The 15,377-nt window shown below is 47.5% G+C and overlaps 2 protein-coding genes across 2 annotated transcripts in view; one reads left to right on the top strand and one right to left on the bottom strand.

Moving 5' to 3' along the window:
• The window catches only part of LOC115096477, a 31,308-nt gene extending 30,508 nt beyond the window's left edge, over positions 1-800 (bottom strand). The window contains exon 1 of the mRNA XM_029611127.1: positions 765-800. The gene's annotated coding sequence lies outside the window, so the exon portion shown is untranslated. The remainder of the gene's footprint in view (positions 1-764) is intronic.
• Positions 801-3,054: 2,254 nt separating this feature from the next.
• Positions 3,055-15,377, top strand: part of PSMD5 (proteasome 26S subunit, non-ATPase 5) — a 43,819-nt gene continuing 31,496 nt past the window's right edge. Inside the window, exons 1-3 of the mRNA XM_029613197.1 lie at positions 3,055-3,301; positions 6,003-6,147; positions 6,958-7,071. Coding sequence (XP_029469057.1) covers positions 3,132-3,301; positions 6,003-6,147; positions 6,958-7,071 — 429 coding nt within the window. The 5' untranslated portion in view covers positions 3,055-3,131. The remainder of the gene's footprint in view (positions 3,302-6,002; positions 6,148-6,957; positions 7,072-15,377) is intronic.

Below are 15,377 nucleotides of genomic sequence, written 5' to 3'. Positions count from 1 at the left end.
AGATGGAATGGAGGCGGTCCAGAGAAAGGCGACCAAAATGGTGGTGTGGGGGGGGGGGGGGTCTCCATGAAATGACTTATGAGGAGAGGTTGAAGGACTTAAATATGTACACTCTGGAGGAGAGCAGGTGCAGGGGAGATATGATGCAGACCTTCGGATACCTGAAAGGTTTTAATGATGCACAATCAACAAACCTTTTCCGTTGGAAAGAAATCAGTAGAACTAAGAGTCACAAAATGAAATTCCAGGGAAGACGACTCAGAACCAACGTCAGGATTTCTTCACTGAGAGGGTGGTGGATGCCTGGAATGCTCTCCCGGAGGAGGTGGTGAAGATAAAAACAGTGAAAGATTTCAAAGGGGCATGGGATAAACACTGTGGATCCCTAAAGGCTAGAGGATGGAAATGAAGAAAAGAGTGCAAGGGACTTGCTGGTGTTACTACTCTTAACCAATAAGCCTTCATACTGTTGATGCAACTCCATCATTGCTCTCTGCTTCAATGGTGGGGGGAAAAGAGGAATTAGATTCAGACAGCAACCAACAAGGGCATTTAATTTTACGGTCTAGGACAGTGATGGCCAACCTTTTGAGCTCAGTGTGTCAAAATTCATAAAAAAACCGAGCATAACTCGGGTGGTGCGTCACTTCTAGAAAAATCCATAATTTTGTGATATTTGTAGCTCTAATCAATAACAAAGTTATAATTTTAATATATATACTGTATTTATTAATAAAGCAAAAACAAATAATTCTTTACCTTACCTGCTTAGTGACTTTTTTGTTGCTGAATTTCATTGGCTAAATCTTCAGTTGAAGGTTGGTATTTTGTACACTTCAAGTCCAAGCAAGCGTTACAAACTTCATCTGTCAGTTGATTTTTTATTGGCTCCCATTCATGTTCACAACACTCCCTCCCCATCTCCCAGGCATGCACACATTCATTCTCACACACCTAGACCCCCAGGCAGGCACCCATGCATTCACACACATACACCCCCAGGCAGAGTCCCATTCATTCACATTCACACACTAAAGGCAGACCCCCCTCGCTTTCTTTTGCCAGCAACCTTAGAACCTCTCTCATTCCTCTGCTGCCACTGTCACTGATGCCGCGTGGCTATTGCGGAGGTGCCGATTGCTGCTACTGACACTGAAGTCCATTCTGCTGCCTCCTCTGTGCAGGCCCCGTGGGCTTCCACTTTCTCCATGCTGATCTCGTACATTGTGAGATCCGCATAGAGAAAGTGCTATTCTTGCACATTCCCAAAGATTACATGTGCCAATCACTAAAAAGTAATTTTTTTTTTTTTGCCTTTGCTGTCTGATCTTAGTTTTCTAATTGGTTGGTCACAGGCTTTTTTTTCACCTTCCCTTTCTTATTTTTTTGCCAATTCCTTTTATATTGTCTTTTTTTCTGTTTCTTTTTTCTCCATCTTCTTCCCTCAAACACACAGTCAGGTTCTCATTCTCACATGCATTTCTCTTTCTCACACACACAGGCTCTCACTGGCACATGCTCTCTCTCATACAATCATTCATACACACAGGCTCTCACTGGCACATGCTCTCTCTCATACAATCATTCATACACACAGGCTCTCACTGGCACATGCTCTCTCTCATACAATCATTCATACACACAGGCTCTCACTGGCACAAGCTCTCTCTCTCTCTCTCTCTCACACACACACACACACACACACACACAGAGGCTCTCACATGCTGTCTCTGCAAACATTCAGGACCTCTATCTCAACTCACCTCATACACGCACTCTACGGGCCCTCAGCCTCTCTCTCACCTCTGGGTCTCCTCTTCGCGGGTCGCCGCAGGATGGGCTCTGCAGCGGCCCTGATCTTCTCGGGCCGCAGCAGCCCTGCTACCGGGCCTCTTCCTCTTCTTGGGCCGCTGCGACTTGGGATTCGCAGCGACCCGCGGCGGCTCCTCCTCTTCTGCACGCGCTGATTCTCTTCCTCCTTCCTGCCCACGCGGCTCCATGCAACGTTTACTTCCGGGGCCGCACGGGCAGGAAGGAGGAGCATCAGCACGTTTGAACGCGATCTTTGTCTTGAGCCTCATCGCTGCGACGCATGAGCTTCCCTGCGCCCGGGGGCATTGGTGGAGGGTAGGGGGAAACTAAAAAACACATTTTAAAGGGTCGGTGCAGCTGAAAAAGAAAAGGCTCGGCGCAGCTGATAAAAAAAAAAAAAAAATTCCTGATAGTCCTTGAAACGCTGCGCGTGTCAGCCAAAACGACTCGGCGTGTCACCTCTGACACGCGTGTCATAGGTTAGCCATCACTGGTCTAGGAAAACAAATAGGCATGGAAATAACTTGCTGATGCAGCTGTTAATATACTTTTGATGCAACTCCAACACTGCTCTCTGCTTCATCAGCAACAGGTAACAGGGAATTGAACTCAGACAGCAATCAACAAGGGCCCTGTCTTTTACAGTCTGGGAAACTAAGTATGGAGGTGACCTGTACAGCTCAGCAGATACTACTAAAAGCTTGATGGTCAGACTGGATGGACCATTTGGCCCTTTTCTGCTGTCATTTAATTTCTATGTTAACCTGACTGGCTAGGATCCTCCAGCACAAGTTTGGGAACTGATTTAAACTGTAACTCAAAAATGTATTAATTGTATTTATTTAACAGATTTAATATACTATGTTGCTACAAAACTCATGGCAGTATATAAAAAATAAAATAAAATCAATACAAAGAGCTTAAAAAGATAAGCATATAAAAATGATAAATAAAAACTGATAAAAGCACAAAAAATAAACAGATACACCCCACCCAAAATCTATAACAGTAGTCAAGACACTCACCTAATAAAATAAGAACAGTTAAGGATCCAAAACATACACCATAAAGTATTAAAACATTACAAAGACGTTTTTCTTTTTTTTCTTTCTTTCTTTTATAGTAAGGGAGTATTGGCCACCTTAAGCTCCACGAGCCCGAATCTACATTTCTGGGAGTCTGATATCCTGTTAACGGCACGATTTAATAAAGTTTATGTATGAAAAAAAAAAAAGCTACAACGCATGCTCAGGGTTGCTGCGGCAACAGCGGAAGTCTCGTGGTAAGCGGGAGGAAGGCTGAAGCCGAGTCGTGGAGTGATGGAGGGTTGCGGGGCGGTAGTGGCGGAGCTGCTTTCGACTGCTTCGGGGATGGAGGAGCTCAGGGCGTTGAAGACGGCCGTGTTAGCGCTACCGCTGAGCAGCTTGAGGGAGAGCGCTCCGGAGTTCAGCCTGTCCCGCATCTTTTCTCTGCTGAACGGCAGCGACGGGTGAGAGGCGTGAATCCGGCCTGTGGGGTTCTGGGGGATGGAAGGGAAGAGAATGGCCGTATGGAGCTCTGAGAGAGAGCGAGAGAGATCCGGGGGCACAGGAGATCAGAGGGAAGAGGGCCTGGGGCAGTCCCAGGGTATAGATGTGGCAAGAGACTATGTCATAAGAGTTAGGCGGTCAGTTTTAACCCTAGTGCAGTGATGCTTGAGACATTCAGCCAGTGTAGTTTCAGGATCATTCACAGTAAATATGCATGAGATTCGAATGCTCTGGTTCCATTGTAAGTAAATCTATCTAATGCATATTCATTTTGGAATATTCTGAAACCCTGACTAGCTGGATGTGTCCCGAAGATTGGATTGAGAACCCTTAAAGTCTATAGATGTAGTAAAACCAGAACTAGTTGGAACTGTCCCTTAGGGCATAGAGCTTGGTGGCAGCCTGCAGGTTTGGGTACATACCTAGTACACTGCACACATTTGACCACAGCTTACAGTGTTTTATAATGCAGCATTCAAAGCCATGGAGACTCTTACTGTGTAACCATATTATTATTCTCTTTATCATCATATCACCATATTTACCTTGTAACTCCCCCCCCCCCCCCCCCCCCCCCCATCAACCCGTACCAAGCAAGATGTCTGGGACATGGGACAGCCACGTCATTTATTTATTTACCACATCCCTCTGCCAGCCACATTCCTGGCATGGGCCCTTTTATTATTTATTTTCTCACTCCTTCCACAGCCACCTGTTATTTGTGGGCTGAGTACTCGGGGCTATTATAAGCATGCTATAATTAATGCCCATTACCATCCCAGGTGTTTGCTATTTAATGGCACTTGAGCACCTCTCCATTTTTCATCTTCCTTTTTGGCTGGTGAGTTGCTGCCCCTCCTGCTGATACAACAAAATTATTCTCCGACCTTGCTCATCTATGCTATGCCTTGCCACTGAAGCATTCAATGCCTAATCTCCCCTGCCTGCTATTTTTTATCCCCTTATCTTTTACATCCACCCCTATACCTACCTTTCCCAACTGGCTCCTGCTATGCTAATCCCCCATCCCCCCTCCTGTACCTGTTCCTTCTGAATTTTGTTCCACCCTCTGTTTTACACTCCAGGGAACCCAGTGGTTAGAAGTTGGGACTCATCCCAACTAAATTTGAACTGTGGGGGTGGCCGAAAGCAACTGCCTAGTTATAGGCCTCTGGTCACCCAGGGTGGCCAGGGCATCTAAGTCATTTTCAGTTACAGGCCGATACAGTACAGTGCGCTCCGGTGACGCGCTAGCTTTACCCCTTATTCAGTAAGGTGTAAGAGCATGTCAAACGCGCGTCCAACCCCCCCCCCCCCCCCCCCGAGACTAATAGCACCCGTGATAATAAGTCGGAGGTCCCAAAAGTTAAAAAAAAGTAAAAAATTTAAAAGCAGCCCGCAGCTCGCGGGTTGAAAACTGGCTGCTCAATTTTGCCGGCGTCTGGTTTCCGAACCCGTGGCTGTCAGCGGGCTCAAGAACCGACGCTGGCAAAATTGAGCGTCGGCTGTCAAACCCGCTGACAGCCGCTGCTCCTGTCCAAAAAGAGGCGCTAGGGATGCGCTAGTGTCCCTAGCGCCTCTTTTTATCGCAGGCCCTAATTTAAATATTTTGGTTTACTGAATCGCGCGCACAGGACACTGGCCTGTGCGCGCGCTGGGAGAGCAGGCGCTTGCCCGCTCTCCTGCGAACTTTACTGTATCGGCCTGTAAATTAGGAATCAGTCCTTGTTTCATCTTACTCTCCTTCCTTCCCAAAGTTGACTCTGATAGCTGTACAGAAGTTATATAGTACCTTCATACAGACAAGCTTAATATGTGTGCAAGAACTTTTTACATATGTTAGAAAACACTAAAAATTGATCAAGTTCTGTTGGTAATGAGATTTTTGTGCAGTATATCAGAGGTTCCCTAACCTGTCCTGGGGGACTCCCAGCCATTCGGGTTTTCTGGATATCTGCAAAGAATATGCATAAGATAATTTGCTTGTATTAACTCCATTGCATGCAGATTTATCTCATGCATATTCATTGTGGATATCCTGAAAACCCCAACTGGCTGGGATCTCCCAGGATAGGTTTGGGAACCATTGCAGTATAAGAAGCCAGCCATGCCTTGCTTGAGCAAGACTTAAATAATGGCAGGTTACATTATATAAGTGTAGAACAAAGGGTCAGTTTACACTTGTGAAAATTAACAAAATGGGGTTTTATTGCTTTATTATTTGCCAAGCAATCAAGTGGCAAGCTACAAGCAGAGTAAAAACAGATTATAAAATTAAATCAAACACCATCACATGCATATATCCTACATACCAAAAACATCATTCTTTGCTGCTTGTCACCATTAATCTAATAGTATGTTAAGACCCACAAAAGATAAGCAATCTTAATAAAAAAAAAAAAACCTTTTCAAAAGCATTTTCAGCTTACATCTAAACCTCAGATAATCATCCAAAAAGCACCCTGCTACATGGAGTTTATTCCACAATTTTGGCACAATGCTTGGCTGAAAATGATGGATTAAAGGAAACTTACTAAGGATGTTTATATGATGGCCTATGATTGTCAAAGTCTGTGAAATCAAATAAGCTACGTACCACTATCAATTTTATGGCACACTGATATCGCATCTTACCATGATTTTGTATTTTTTTGTGTGCAGAGAACAGATTGCTTTGTGTGTTGCTATTTTGGAGCGGGTCCTTCAGGCTTTGGAGCCTGTCCATGTGGCCCGTAAATTCAGAGAAGAACTGCAGAGGGGTCTTTTTCATCCTGATGACTCTGTTAAAATTCTTACTATATCTCAGGTATGTCAGAGATTTGTGCGAAAATGAGATGGCTGAAAAAATTGTGTTCTAGAGTTATGATTGGAAATCCTTCTATCATTAACCTAGCATTTTCTCACAAGTATGGTTTTATTGGGTCATAATTAGATTCTGATAATATTCCTGAAAATGGGATGAAATTTTGCAGACTAAGGAATTACATCTTTTTTCTAGTTATTTAGAGGGGTGCTTCATCTCTAGTGATGTTTTTTTCACAAACAGCAGTTTGTAAGCACTTCTGTGGAATATTGATCCTTGTTTCTAAACAATATCTCCATAAACCTAGAGCCAGATATACAAAGCTATTTTCCTATAAACATTTAATGGGAAAACCCCGTTAGTATACCTGGCCCATAGAATGAGAAAATGGATAATATCCCTAAAAAACAAAATGAGAATTTTGATTTGTGATTTGATAAGAATCTGACATTTTATCAAATAGAATACTTAGGTTTTCCTTTTCACTAAAAGGTTAAATCATACTTTGAGAACAACTGCAGATTGAGACTTTATTGGACAAGATTGAATGTGCCAGCCAGTCTGATTGGTTTGACCTCATTTTGAATACAGTACTATTTCATGCATAAATGTGTACAATGTTTGGAATAGGCCCCCTGAATTTTTCTTGACACTACACAATAGTAGAACGTAGGTACTGGATAAGACTCACAAAGTGCAGAAACTTGTAGCATGGTATTATAGTTTATAAAATGTATTGTCATCTTCTTATACCTGTACATATACTGTACAGTATAGCTACAAATATTTAAATTATATATATTTTTCCTTAAGGTTGGAAGGATAGTTGAAAATTCGGAAGCTGTTAAAGAGATTCTTAACAACCTGGAATTACTAAAGCAGATTATTCATTGTATTGGTGGAGAGAAAATATCTGTGGCTAATGAGGTAAGGTTTATAAGCCAGAGCCACTGTTGGGTTTTCTTGACTGAACATGTTTAGGCTCTCAAGTTAGAATCCATGTTACAGACAGTGGTCAAGGTACTTATTTGCATAATTTATAATCAAGTCTTCTAGAAAATTGTGGACAAAAACTACAGCTTACATACTTCTCTGCAGTTTTCTATTTGTTTGTTTGCAAAATTGTTTTTAGTTTATACCTTGATCCCACCATTTTCTTCCTTTGAGGCCCTCTCCATCTGCTTAGTCACCCCACTACCTCTCCGGGTAGCTATCATTTATTGACACCCTGATAAATTTTCCTCCTCACCAAATTTCATTAAATTTAACTCCTGGCTTTCCTTCCTTAAACCAACTTTCCCTTTCCTGATTCTTGGGGACTTTAACCTCCGCATCGAGGATCCCTCTGTCTTTTATGCCTCAAAACTCCTTGCCTCCACACTTTATCTCCAACTCTGCTGTACTGCTCCTACTCAGCAAGTATGGCCACTGTCTTGACCTAGTCCTTTTGTCCAACTGCTGCCTCTCACATTTCTCTAGTTCACTTCTTCCCCTCTCAGACATCATCTAATCAGGGCTGGTGGAAGCACTATGCGAACTAGGCCTGGGCCTAGGGCGCCGACTATTAGGGGGCGCCGCGAGCAGTGGTATCCCGAAGGGAGCCAATGCCCCCGGGCGCAGGGAGACTCGTGCGGCCACCGGTGGACCTCATCTCACTGGCGGCTGAGCAGCGACACATAGCACGCAGGCAGATTGGCAGGGCCGTGGTGGAGCTCACGTCACCAAGGACCGAAGAAAAAGGTCGCGTTCAAGCCTGCAGGTGCTCCTCCTTCTTCCTGCCCGCATGACCCCGGAAGTAAACGTTGCCGGAGCCGCGCGGGCAGGAAACAGGAGGAGCATCAGCGCGTGCAGAAGAGGAGCAGCCATCGCGGGCCGCCACGAATCCCAAGTTGAAGAGGCCCGGTAGCGACCCGTGAAGACGAGGTCCAGAGGTGCGAGAGAGGCCTGTAGAGTGTATGTGTGTGTGTATGAGATGAGTTGAGACTGTGTGTGAGAGTGAGGACCTGAACGTTTGCAGAAACAGCATGTGAGAGCGACAGCATGTGACAGAGAGAGCCCGTGCTTAAGCAAGACAGCATGTGGGAGTGAGAGAGAGCCTGTGTGTGTGAGATTCAGACCGCAAGTGCCAGTGAGAGATTGTGTATGAATGACTGTATGAGAGAGAGCATGTGAGAGTGAGAGCCTGTGTATGTGTGTGACAGAGAGAAAGCATGTGAGAATGAGAACCTGACTGTGTGTTTGAGGGAAGAAGATGGAGAGAAAAGAAATAGAAAAAAGACAATATAAAAGGAATTGGCAAAAAAATAAGAAAGGGAAGGTGGAAAAAAAAAGCCTGTGACCAGCTGATTAGAAAACTAAGATCAGACAGCAAAGGAAAAAAAAAAAAAAAAAAGTTACTTTAGTGATTGGCACATGTAATCTTTAGGAATGTGCAAGAGTAGCACTTTCTCTATGCAGATCTCACAATGTATGAAATCAGCATGGAGGAAGTGGAAGCCCACGGGGCCTGCACAGAGGAGGCAGCAGAATGGGCTTCAGTGCCAGTAGCAGCAATCTGCGCCTCCCCAATAGGCGTGCGGCAGCAGTGACAGTGGCAGCAGAGGAATGAGAGAGGTTCCGAGGTTGCTGGCAAAAGAAAGAGAAGTGGGGTCTGCCTTTAGTGTGTGCATGTGTATGAATGGGACTCTGCCTGGGAGTGTATATGTGTGTCAGTGCATGGGCCTGCCTGGGGGTCAGTGTGTGTGTGTGTGTGAGAATGACTGGGAGCTTGCCTGGGTGTGTGTGTTTGTGTGTATGTGAGGGAGCCAATGAGTGTGTATGAGAAAATCCAGGGGAGTAAGAGTTTGTGTATGTGGGGGGGGGGGGTGTGGAGGGGGAGTGTCTTAGAGCCTGAGAGTGTGTCAGTGTCAGTGAGAGCAAGAGGTTATGGTGGATATAAGAGCATGAATGTGTATGTGTGAGAGAGAATGGACATGTGAGTATGTGTGAGAGAGAGGATAACCTCCTAATCCTCAACAATATCAGGGTGACTGGAAATCAAGAGCTCCCACAGAAGGGGACAGCAGGGGCTTTTTAAAATCCTTAGTTTTAATTATTGGATGTTATTTGATATATGTGCTGTTTTGAAATATTTTATTGGTGTTTGGGAAATTGTAAAAAATGTATATGTTCCCTGTACATACCCGGATCAGTCCAGACTGTGGGTTGAGCCTCCTTTCCAGCAGGTGGAGACAGACTAAAACTGAAAAGATATCCTATATGAGGACAGAGCCTATCCTGTACCCTTCAGTATTTGTCTGTCTCCAGCAGGTGTATCAGCTCACCCTTCGGTCTCCTGATTTCGGCTACTTAGCTGTCTCTTTTTCTCTTTCGTGGATCAAGCAAGTACGTCGTCTTAGTTTCTGTTTGGCTTCTTAAAAAAAAAAAAAAAAAAAAAGGGATTTTTTAAATCAGTACTTTGTCTTTTTCTGTGCAGGAGATGCTAGTCATCTCCTGGCTATTGCCAGACTCAGGGGGTCTTCGCCCCTTGTGCGAAGCATAGCCTGAGTCTGTGGGCGCTTCCAGGTGTGGGGACCAAGGCTGGTGGTCCAGTTCTCGTCTCCCCCTCCTCTGGCTGCCTGAGGGGCTTAGAACCCCACTGCTGTGCTCAGTCTAAAATAGATAAATAAAAAATAATAATAAAAGTGTTTAAAGTTAAAACTTTACCTTTTCTTATAGACAGTAGAGCCTTTTTTTCTTCAAGGCTCTTCAGGGGAATCGAACTGGCAGCCAGACAGGCAGGAGTCAGCAGGTTTCCCCCCTGCTTCACTCTGGGCCTGCAGGCTGTCAATCAAAGCTTTTTTTCTTCAACTTTTTTTCTCAGTGCGGCTCCGATGCCGCGACAGGCAGCCTGCCTCTCCTGTGGCAAGCCCTCCTCGCGATTTTCGCGAGGGGGCCTCTGCTCAGCCTGCCTACCGGGTGGGGAAGGCCCCTCCTCGGCAGGGCAGGCAAATTTAGACCTGGGATTGAGTCCCCAAAGCATGGCCAGGCTGTTCCCGGGTCGGCAAAGCCTGGGAATGGCAGCCATCTTGGATTTTTCAGTGGCTCCATTTTCGAAACTGTCTGGGGCTGGGGGGGCTGATTTTTTCAGATGCCCTCCCCCCGGCAAAAATTCCTTGCTCCGCGCCGTTGATGGCTGGCCCGGCTGCGGAGTCCCAGGGGTCGCTTAGGGTGCGAGTGGTCCCGGAGGTGCCCTCCCACCCCCCGGTGGACCCAGTACCCCTGGATCCCGCCGCTATCCCGGATACAGAGGGTACCCTCCCCCTGGAGGGGGATGATCCCAGAGTCCTTCGTATGTTCCGCAGGGAGGAGTTGGAGCCCCTCATCCCTTTTGTCCTCCAGGAATTGGGGTTGGGGCCCCCCACGGATACCCTTATGGCCTCTTTGCCTAAGGATATGGACCCGGTCCTGGCGGTACTCAGGGCTTCGGCAAGCGCTTTCCCCTTTCATCCCATGCACAAGCTGTTGCTCCTGAGGGAATGGGAGGCTCCCAAGGCGGCACTGCGGGTGGGGCGTGCCATGGACAAGCTGTACCCCCTCCCGGAGGAATGCTTGGAAATATTGAAAAATCCCTCCATGGACTCCTCGGTTTCTGCGGTCACCAAGCATACCACGATCCCGGTGGAGGGATCGACGGCACTGAAGGACGGGCAGGACCGCAAGCTCGAGGCTCACATGAAACGTATCTTCGAAGACCTGGCTCTAGGAGTCCAGGCGACTTTCTGCAGCAGTCTCATGCTGCGGGCAGGCCTCAGGTGGGTTCAACAGTTACTCGGCACCCAAGACCTTTCGTCGGCAGAGGCGCGGAGCAGGCTGAGCGTCTGGAAGCCGTCGTCGCTTATGGGGCAGAAGCGCTCTACGATCTAATCCGCGTTCAGGTGAAGGCGATGGCCTCGGCGGGGTCCACCAGACGACTCCTCTGGCTATGCAATTGGTTGGCCAACCCATCCTCCAAAGCCCAGTTAGGCACGTTGCCTTTCAAAGGTAAGCTGCTCTTTGGTGAGGACCTTGAGAAGCTTATGGATTCTTTAGGGGAATATAAGGTCCATAAGCTTCCGAAGGACCGTCCTAAACCAAACCCGTTCCTTCACACCCTCTCGTCCTCGCTTCAGGGGTCAGAGACGATATACCCCATGTGGACGGGGTGGCTCCTTGAGGGGTTATTCTTCCCGGTCTTGGTCGCAGCCCTTTCGTGGGCGGTGGCCCTTTCGCGAGGGCCAGCCCGCGCGCTCCACCCCTAAGCCTGCCACACAATGAAGTTCTCTGCTTGTTTTTCGAGGAATGGGTTAAAATCACGTCGGACCAGTGGGTCCTCAACATTATCAGATATTGTTCGGACCAGTGGGTCCTCGACATTATCAGAGATTGTTCGCGACCTTCCGGATCTTTTTCTCTTCTCCCTATGCGGGCGGTCCAAGAGGGACGTGGTGGAATAAACCCTCGCCAGGCTCCTGATTCTGGGCGAGATGGTCCCGGAGAGGGGAGCTTGGTGCCGGCCAGTATTCTATTTACTTCGTCGTCCCCAAGAAGGACGGGTCTTATCGTCTGATCTTAGACCTCAAGAGGGTCAATCGGGCCCTCAAGATCCCACATTTCCGCATGGAAACCCTGCGAGCGGTCATTGTAGCGGTTCGCCCCGGAGAGTTCCTCGCTTCACTCGATCTTGCAGAGGCGTACTTCCATATTCCGATTCACCGCGACTACCAGAAGTATCTTCGCTTCCACGTACTCAACCAGGACTTCCAGTTTCGGGTGCTTCCCTTCAGCCTCTCGACCGCGCCTCGCACCTTCACCAAGGTCATAGTGGTGGTGGCGGCGGCTCTTCGCCGGGAGGGAATTCTTGTTCATCCCTACCTGGACAACTGGCTCGTCGGGGCCAAGTCGTCGGCTCTTTGCTGTCAAGCGGTGGATCGCGTGTTAGCCCTCCTCTCATCTCTCGGGTGGATAGTCAATTTCTCCGGAGTTAGAGTTCCTGGGATCCCACTTCGACACCCGAGTGGGCAAGGTCTTCTTGCCTCATGCGCGGGCTCTCAAGCTGATCGACCAGATTCAAAATCTGATTTCGCTACCTCTCCCAATGGCCTGGGACTACCTGCAGGGCTTGGGATCCATGGCTTCCACCATCGACCTAGTCCCCTGGGCTTTTGCTCATATGCGACCGTTACAGAAAGCTTTGCTACCGCTGGCAGCCTGTGTCGGAACAGTTTCACATAGTCCTCCCGTGCTTGGATTCTACAGTCGCCGACTTGCAGTGGTGGCTTTCGCTTCCTCAACTGCTTCAGGGAATGCCTCTCCAAGCTTCACAGTGGACGATAGTAGCCACGGATGCCAGTCTGTCGGGCTGGGGTGCGGAATGTCTCTCCCAGTCCACCCAGGGGATCTGGTCGCCAATTCAGTCTCACTGGCACATCAGTCGGTTGGAGACTCGGGCGGTACGCTTAGCTCTTCAGGAGTTTCTCCCCCTGATCAGAGGCAAAGCAGTCAGAGTACTGTCCGACAACTCCACCACCGTGGCTTACATCAATCACCAGGGAGGCACCCGCAGCCCCTTGGTGGCCCTAGAAGCCAGCCATCTCTTCACATGGGCAGAACGGCATCTGCAATGCTTGGCGGCCTCCCACATCGCAGGCAAGGAGAATGTTCAGGCCGATTTCCTCAGTTGTCAATCGCTCGATCCGGGGGAGTGGGAGCTCTCGGACGCGGCCATGACTATGATCCTCGACAGGTGGGGTCCCCCCCACCTGGACCTCATGGCGACCTTGCGCAATGCCAAGGCAACTCTGTTCTTCAGCCGCTGGAGGGAGCATGGCTCGGAGGGCGTGGACGCTCTGGCTCTCCCTTGGCCGGAGGACGTCCTTCTGTACGTGTTCCCCCCCCCCCCCCCCCATGGCCCCCTGTTGGGAAAGGTTCTCAGAAGAATAGAGCTCTACCGGGGACCCGTGATTCTGGTAGCACCCGAGTGGCCGCGAAGGCCGTGGTTCGCAGATCTCATCAACCTGGCGATGGACGGCCCTCGGCTAGGTCACCTCCCTCGCCTGCTTCGGCAGGGGCCTGTATTTTTCGACCAGGCTGATCGCTTCTGTCTAGCGGCCTGGCTTTTGAACGGTTACGCGTGAGACGTAAGGGCTACAAGGAGGAGGTCATCTTCACCTTGCTGCGGGCCCGGAAACAGTCGACTTCTCTGGCTTACGTGCGTATCTGGAAGGTTTTTTAATCTGTTTGTGCGGAGTTGGGTGTCTCAGCGCACTCCGCCCCGGTTTCATTGGTCCTTTCTTTCCTTCAGAAGGGTCTTTCCAAGGGCCTTTCCTTCAGTTTTCTGCATGCACAAGTCTCCGCTCTCTGTTCCCTCCTGGGTCGGGTAGAAGGTCATCCCTTAGCGGGCCACCCGGACGTGATCCGGTTCTTGAAGGACGTCAAACACCTACGTCCGCCCTCTCGTACCACTTGCCTGTTGTGGAGTCTTAACCTGGACCTTCAGGCCCTCTGTGCTGCTCAGTTCGAACCTCTCCATCGCGCTACGTTAAAAGATCTTATGCTCAAGACTGTCTTTCTGGTCTCTATCTCCTCTGCTCGACGGATCTCCGAGATTCAAGCGTTATTCTGTTGGGAACCTTTTTTGTGTTTTTCTGACTCAGGGGCATCACTCAAGACTGTCCCTTCCTTCTTGCCAAAGGTTGTTTCCAACTTCCAGAATGTTGGGAATTATTAGAAAAGGGAATGGTGAATAAAACGGAAAATGTCATAATGCCTCTGTATCGCTCCATGGTGAGACCGCACCTTGAATATTGTGTGCAATTCTGGTCGCCGCATCTCAAAAAAGATAAAATTGCGATGGAGAAGGTACAGAGAAGGGTTACCAAAATGATAAGGGGAATGGAACAACTCCCCTATGAGGAAAGACTAAAGAGGTTAGGACTTTTCAGCTTGGAGAAGAGACGACTGAGGGGGGATATGATAGAGGTGTTTAAAATCATGAGAGATCTAGAATGGGTAGATGTGAATCGGTTATTTACTCTTTCGGATATTAGAAAGACTAGGGGGCACTCCATGAAGTTAGCATGGGGCACATTTAAAACTAATCGGAGACAGTTCTTTTTTACTCAACGCACAATTAAACTTTGGAATTTGTTGCCAGAGGATGTGGTTAGTGCAGTTAGTATAGCTGTGTTTAAAAAAGGATTGGATAAGTTCTTGGAGGAGAAGTCCATTACCTGCTATTAAGTTTACTTAGAGAATAGCCACTGCCATTAGCAATGGTTACATGGAATAGACTTAGTTTTTGGGTACTTGCCAGGTTCTTATGGCCTGGATTGGCCAGTGTTGGAAACAGGATGCTGGGCTTGATGGACCCTTGGTCTGACCCAGTATGGCATTTTCTTATGTTCTTATGTTCCATGCCAACCAGTCGGTAGTACTCCCTGCGTTTTCCCCAGAGGAGATTGCGGGTACGACTGGGGGCGATCTCCGTAAGCTGGATGTCAAACGAGTTCTACTTCGCTATCTCCAGATTACCAATGACTTTCAGGTCTCGGACCATCTGTTTATCAGTAGTTTTAAAATATTCTTTTATTATGGTTTTACTGTTATAACTGATGCTTTATGTTTCTTGATTTTATTTGTTTTATGAGGAATGGTGGTTCTGTTTTTCCACTGTTAATATAGAAAGTCTGACTTCTTGGAGTTTCCATTTCAGTTTGTCTAATTTGTGCTCCTTTATTTTGTATTCTGTATTTGGTGGGGTTCTGTCTCTGCTCTGTGTGTGTGACTGTGATAAGAGATTCTGCTAGCATGTGTTGTCTGTATAGGGATTTATAGCAATCGGGTTTGTTTTGTTTCCTCAGTAGGTGGTGTTTTGGAATTCTAGGACCCAGTGGAATATTTATCCTTGCTTTGTCACAGGTAGGGTTATTGTTGGAGTCCTTGGTGGTGTTACTGTTATGTTACGATGGGATTGCAGTATAGATTTTGAGTGTCTTTTTTTTTTTGTTGGGTTTTGTTTTAGTTCACAATGTGCCTGGCAGTGGAAGGTGTTTGTGCTGCTGTTACTGTGAGGTGACACCAGAATTTGAAAATATCTTTTACTATGATGGAGCTGTAAGGGAAACATCCAAGCTCCATTGTTTGGGGGAATTTCAGTGGATGCACAGAGTTAGAGAACTGGAGGTGCAGGATTTATATTGACATTCTGTTCCTTC

This window comes from Rhinatrema bivittatum, chromosome 8 (assembly GCF_901001135.1).
Source record: "Rhinatrema bivittatum chromosome 8, aRhiBiv1.1, whole genome shotgun sequence".
Taxonomy (NCBI): domain Eukaryota; kingdom Metazoa; phylum Chordata; class Amphibia; order Gymnophiona; family Rhinatrematidae; genus Rhinatrema; species Rhinatrema bivittatum.
The sequence above is the reverse complement of the archived record's forward strand: the minus strand, read 5'-3'. Positions and strand labels throughout refer to the sequence as shown.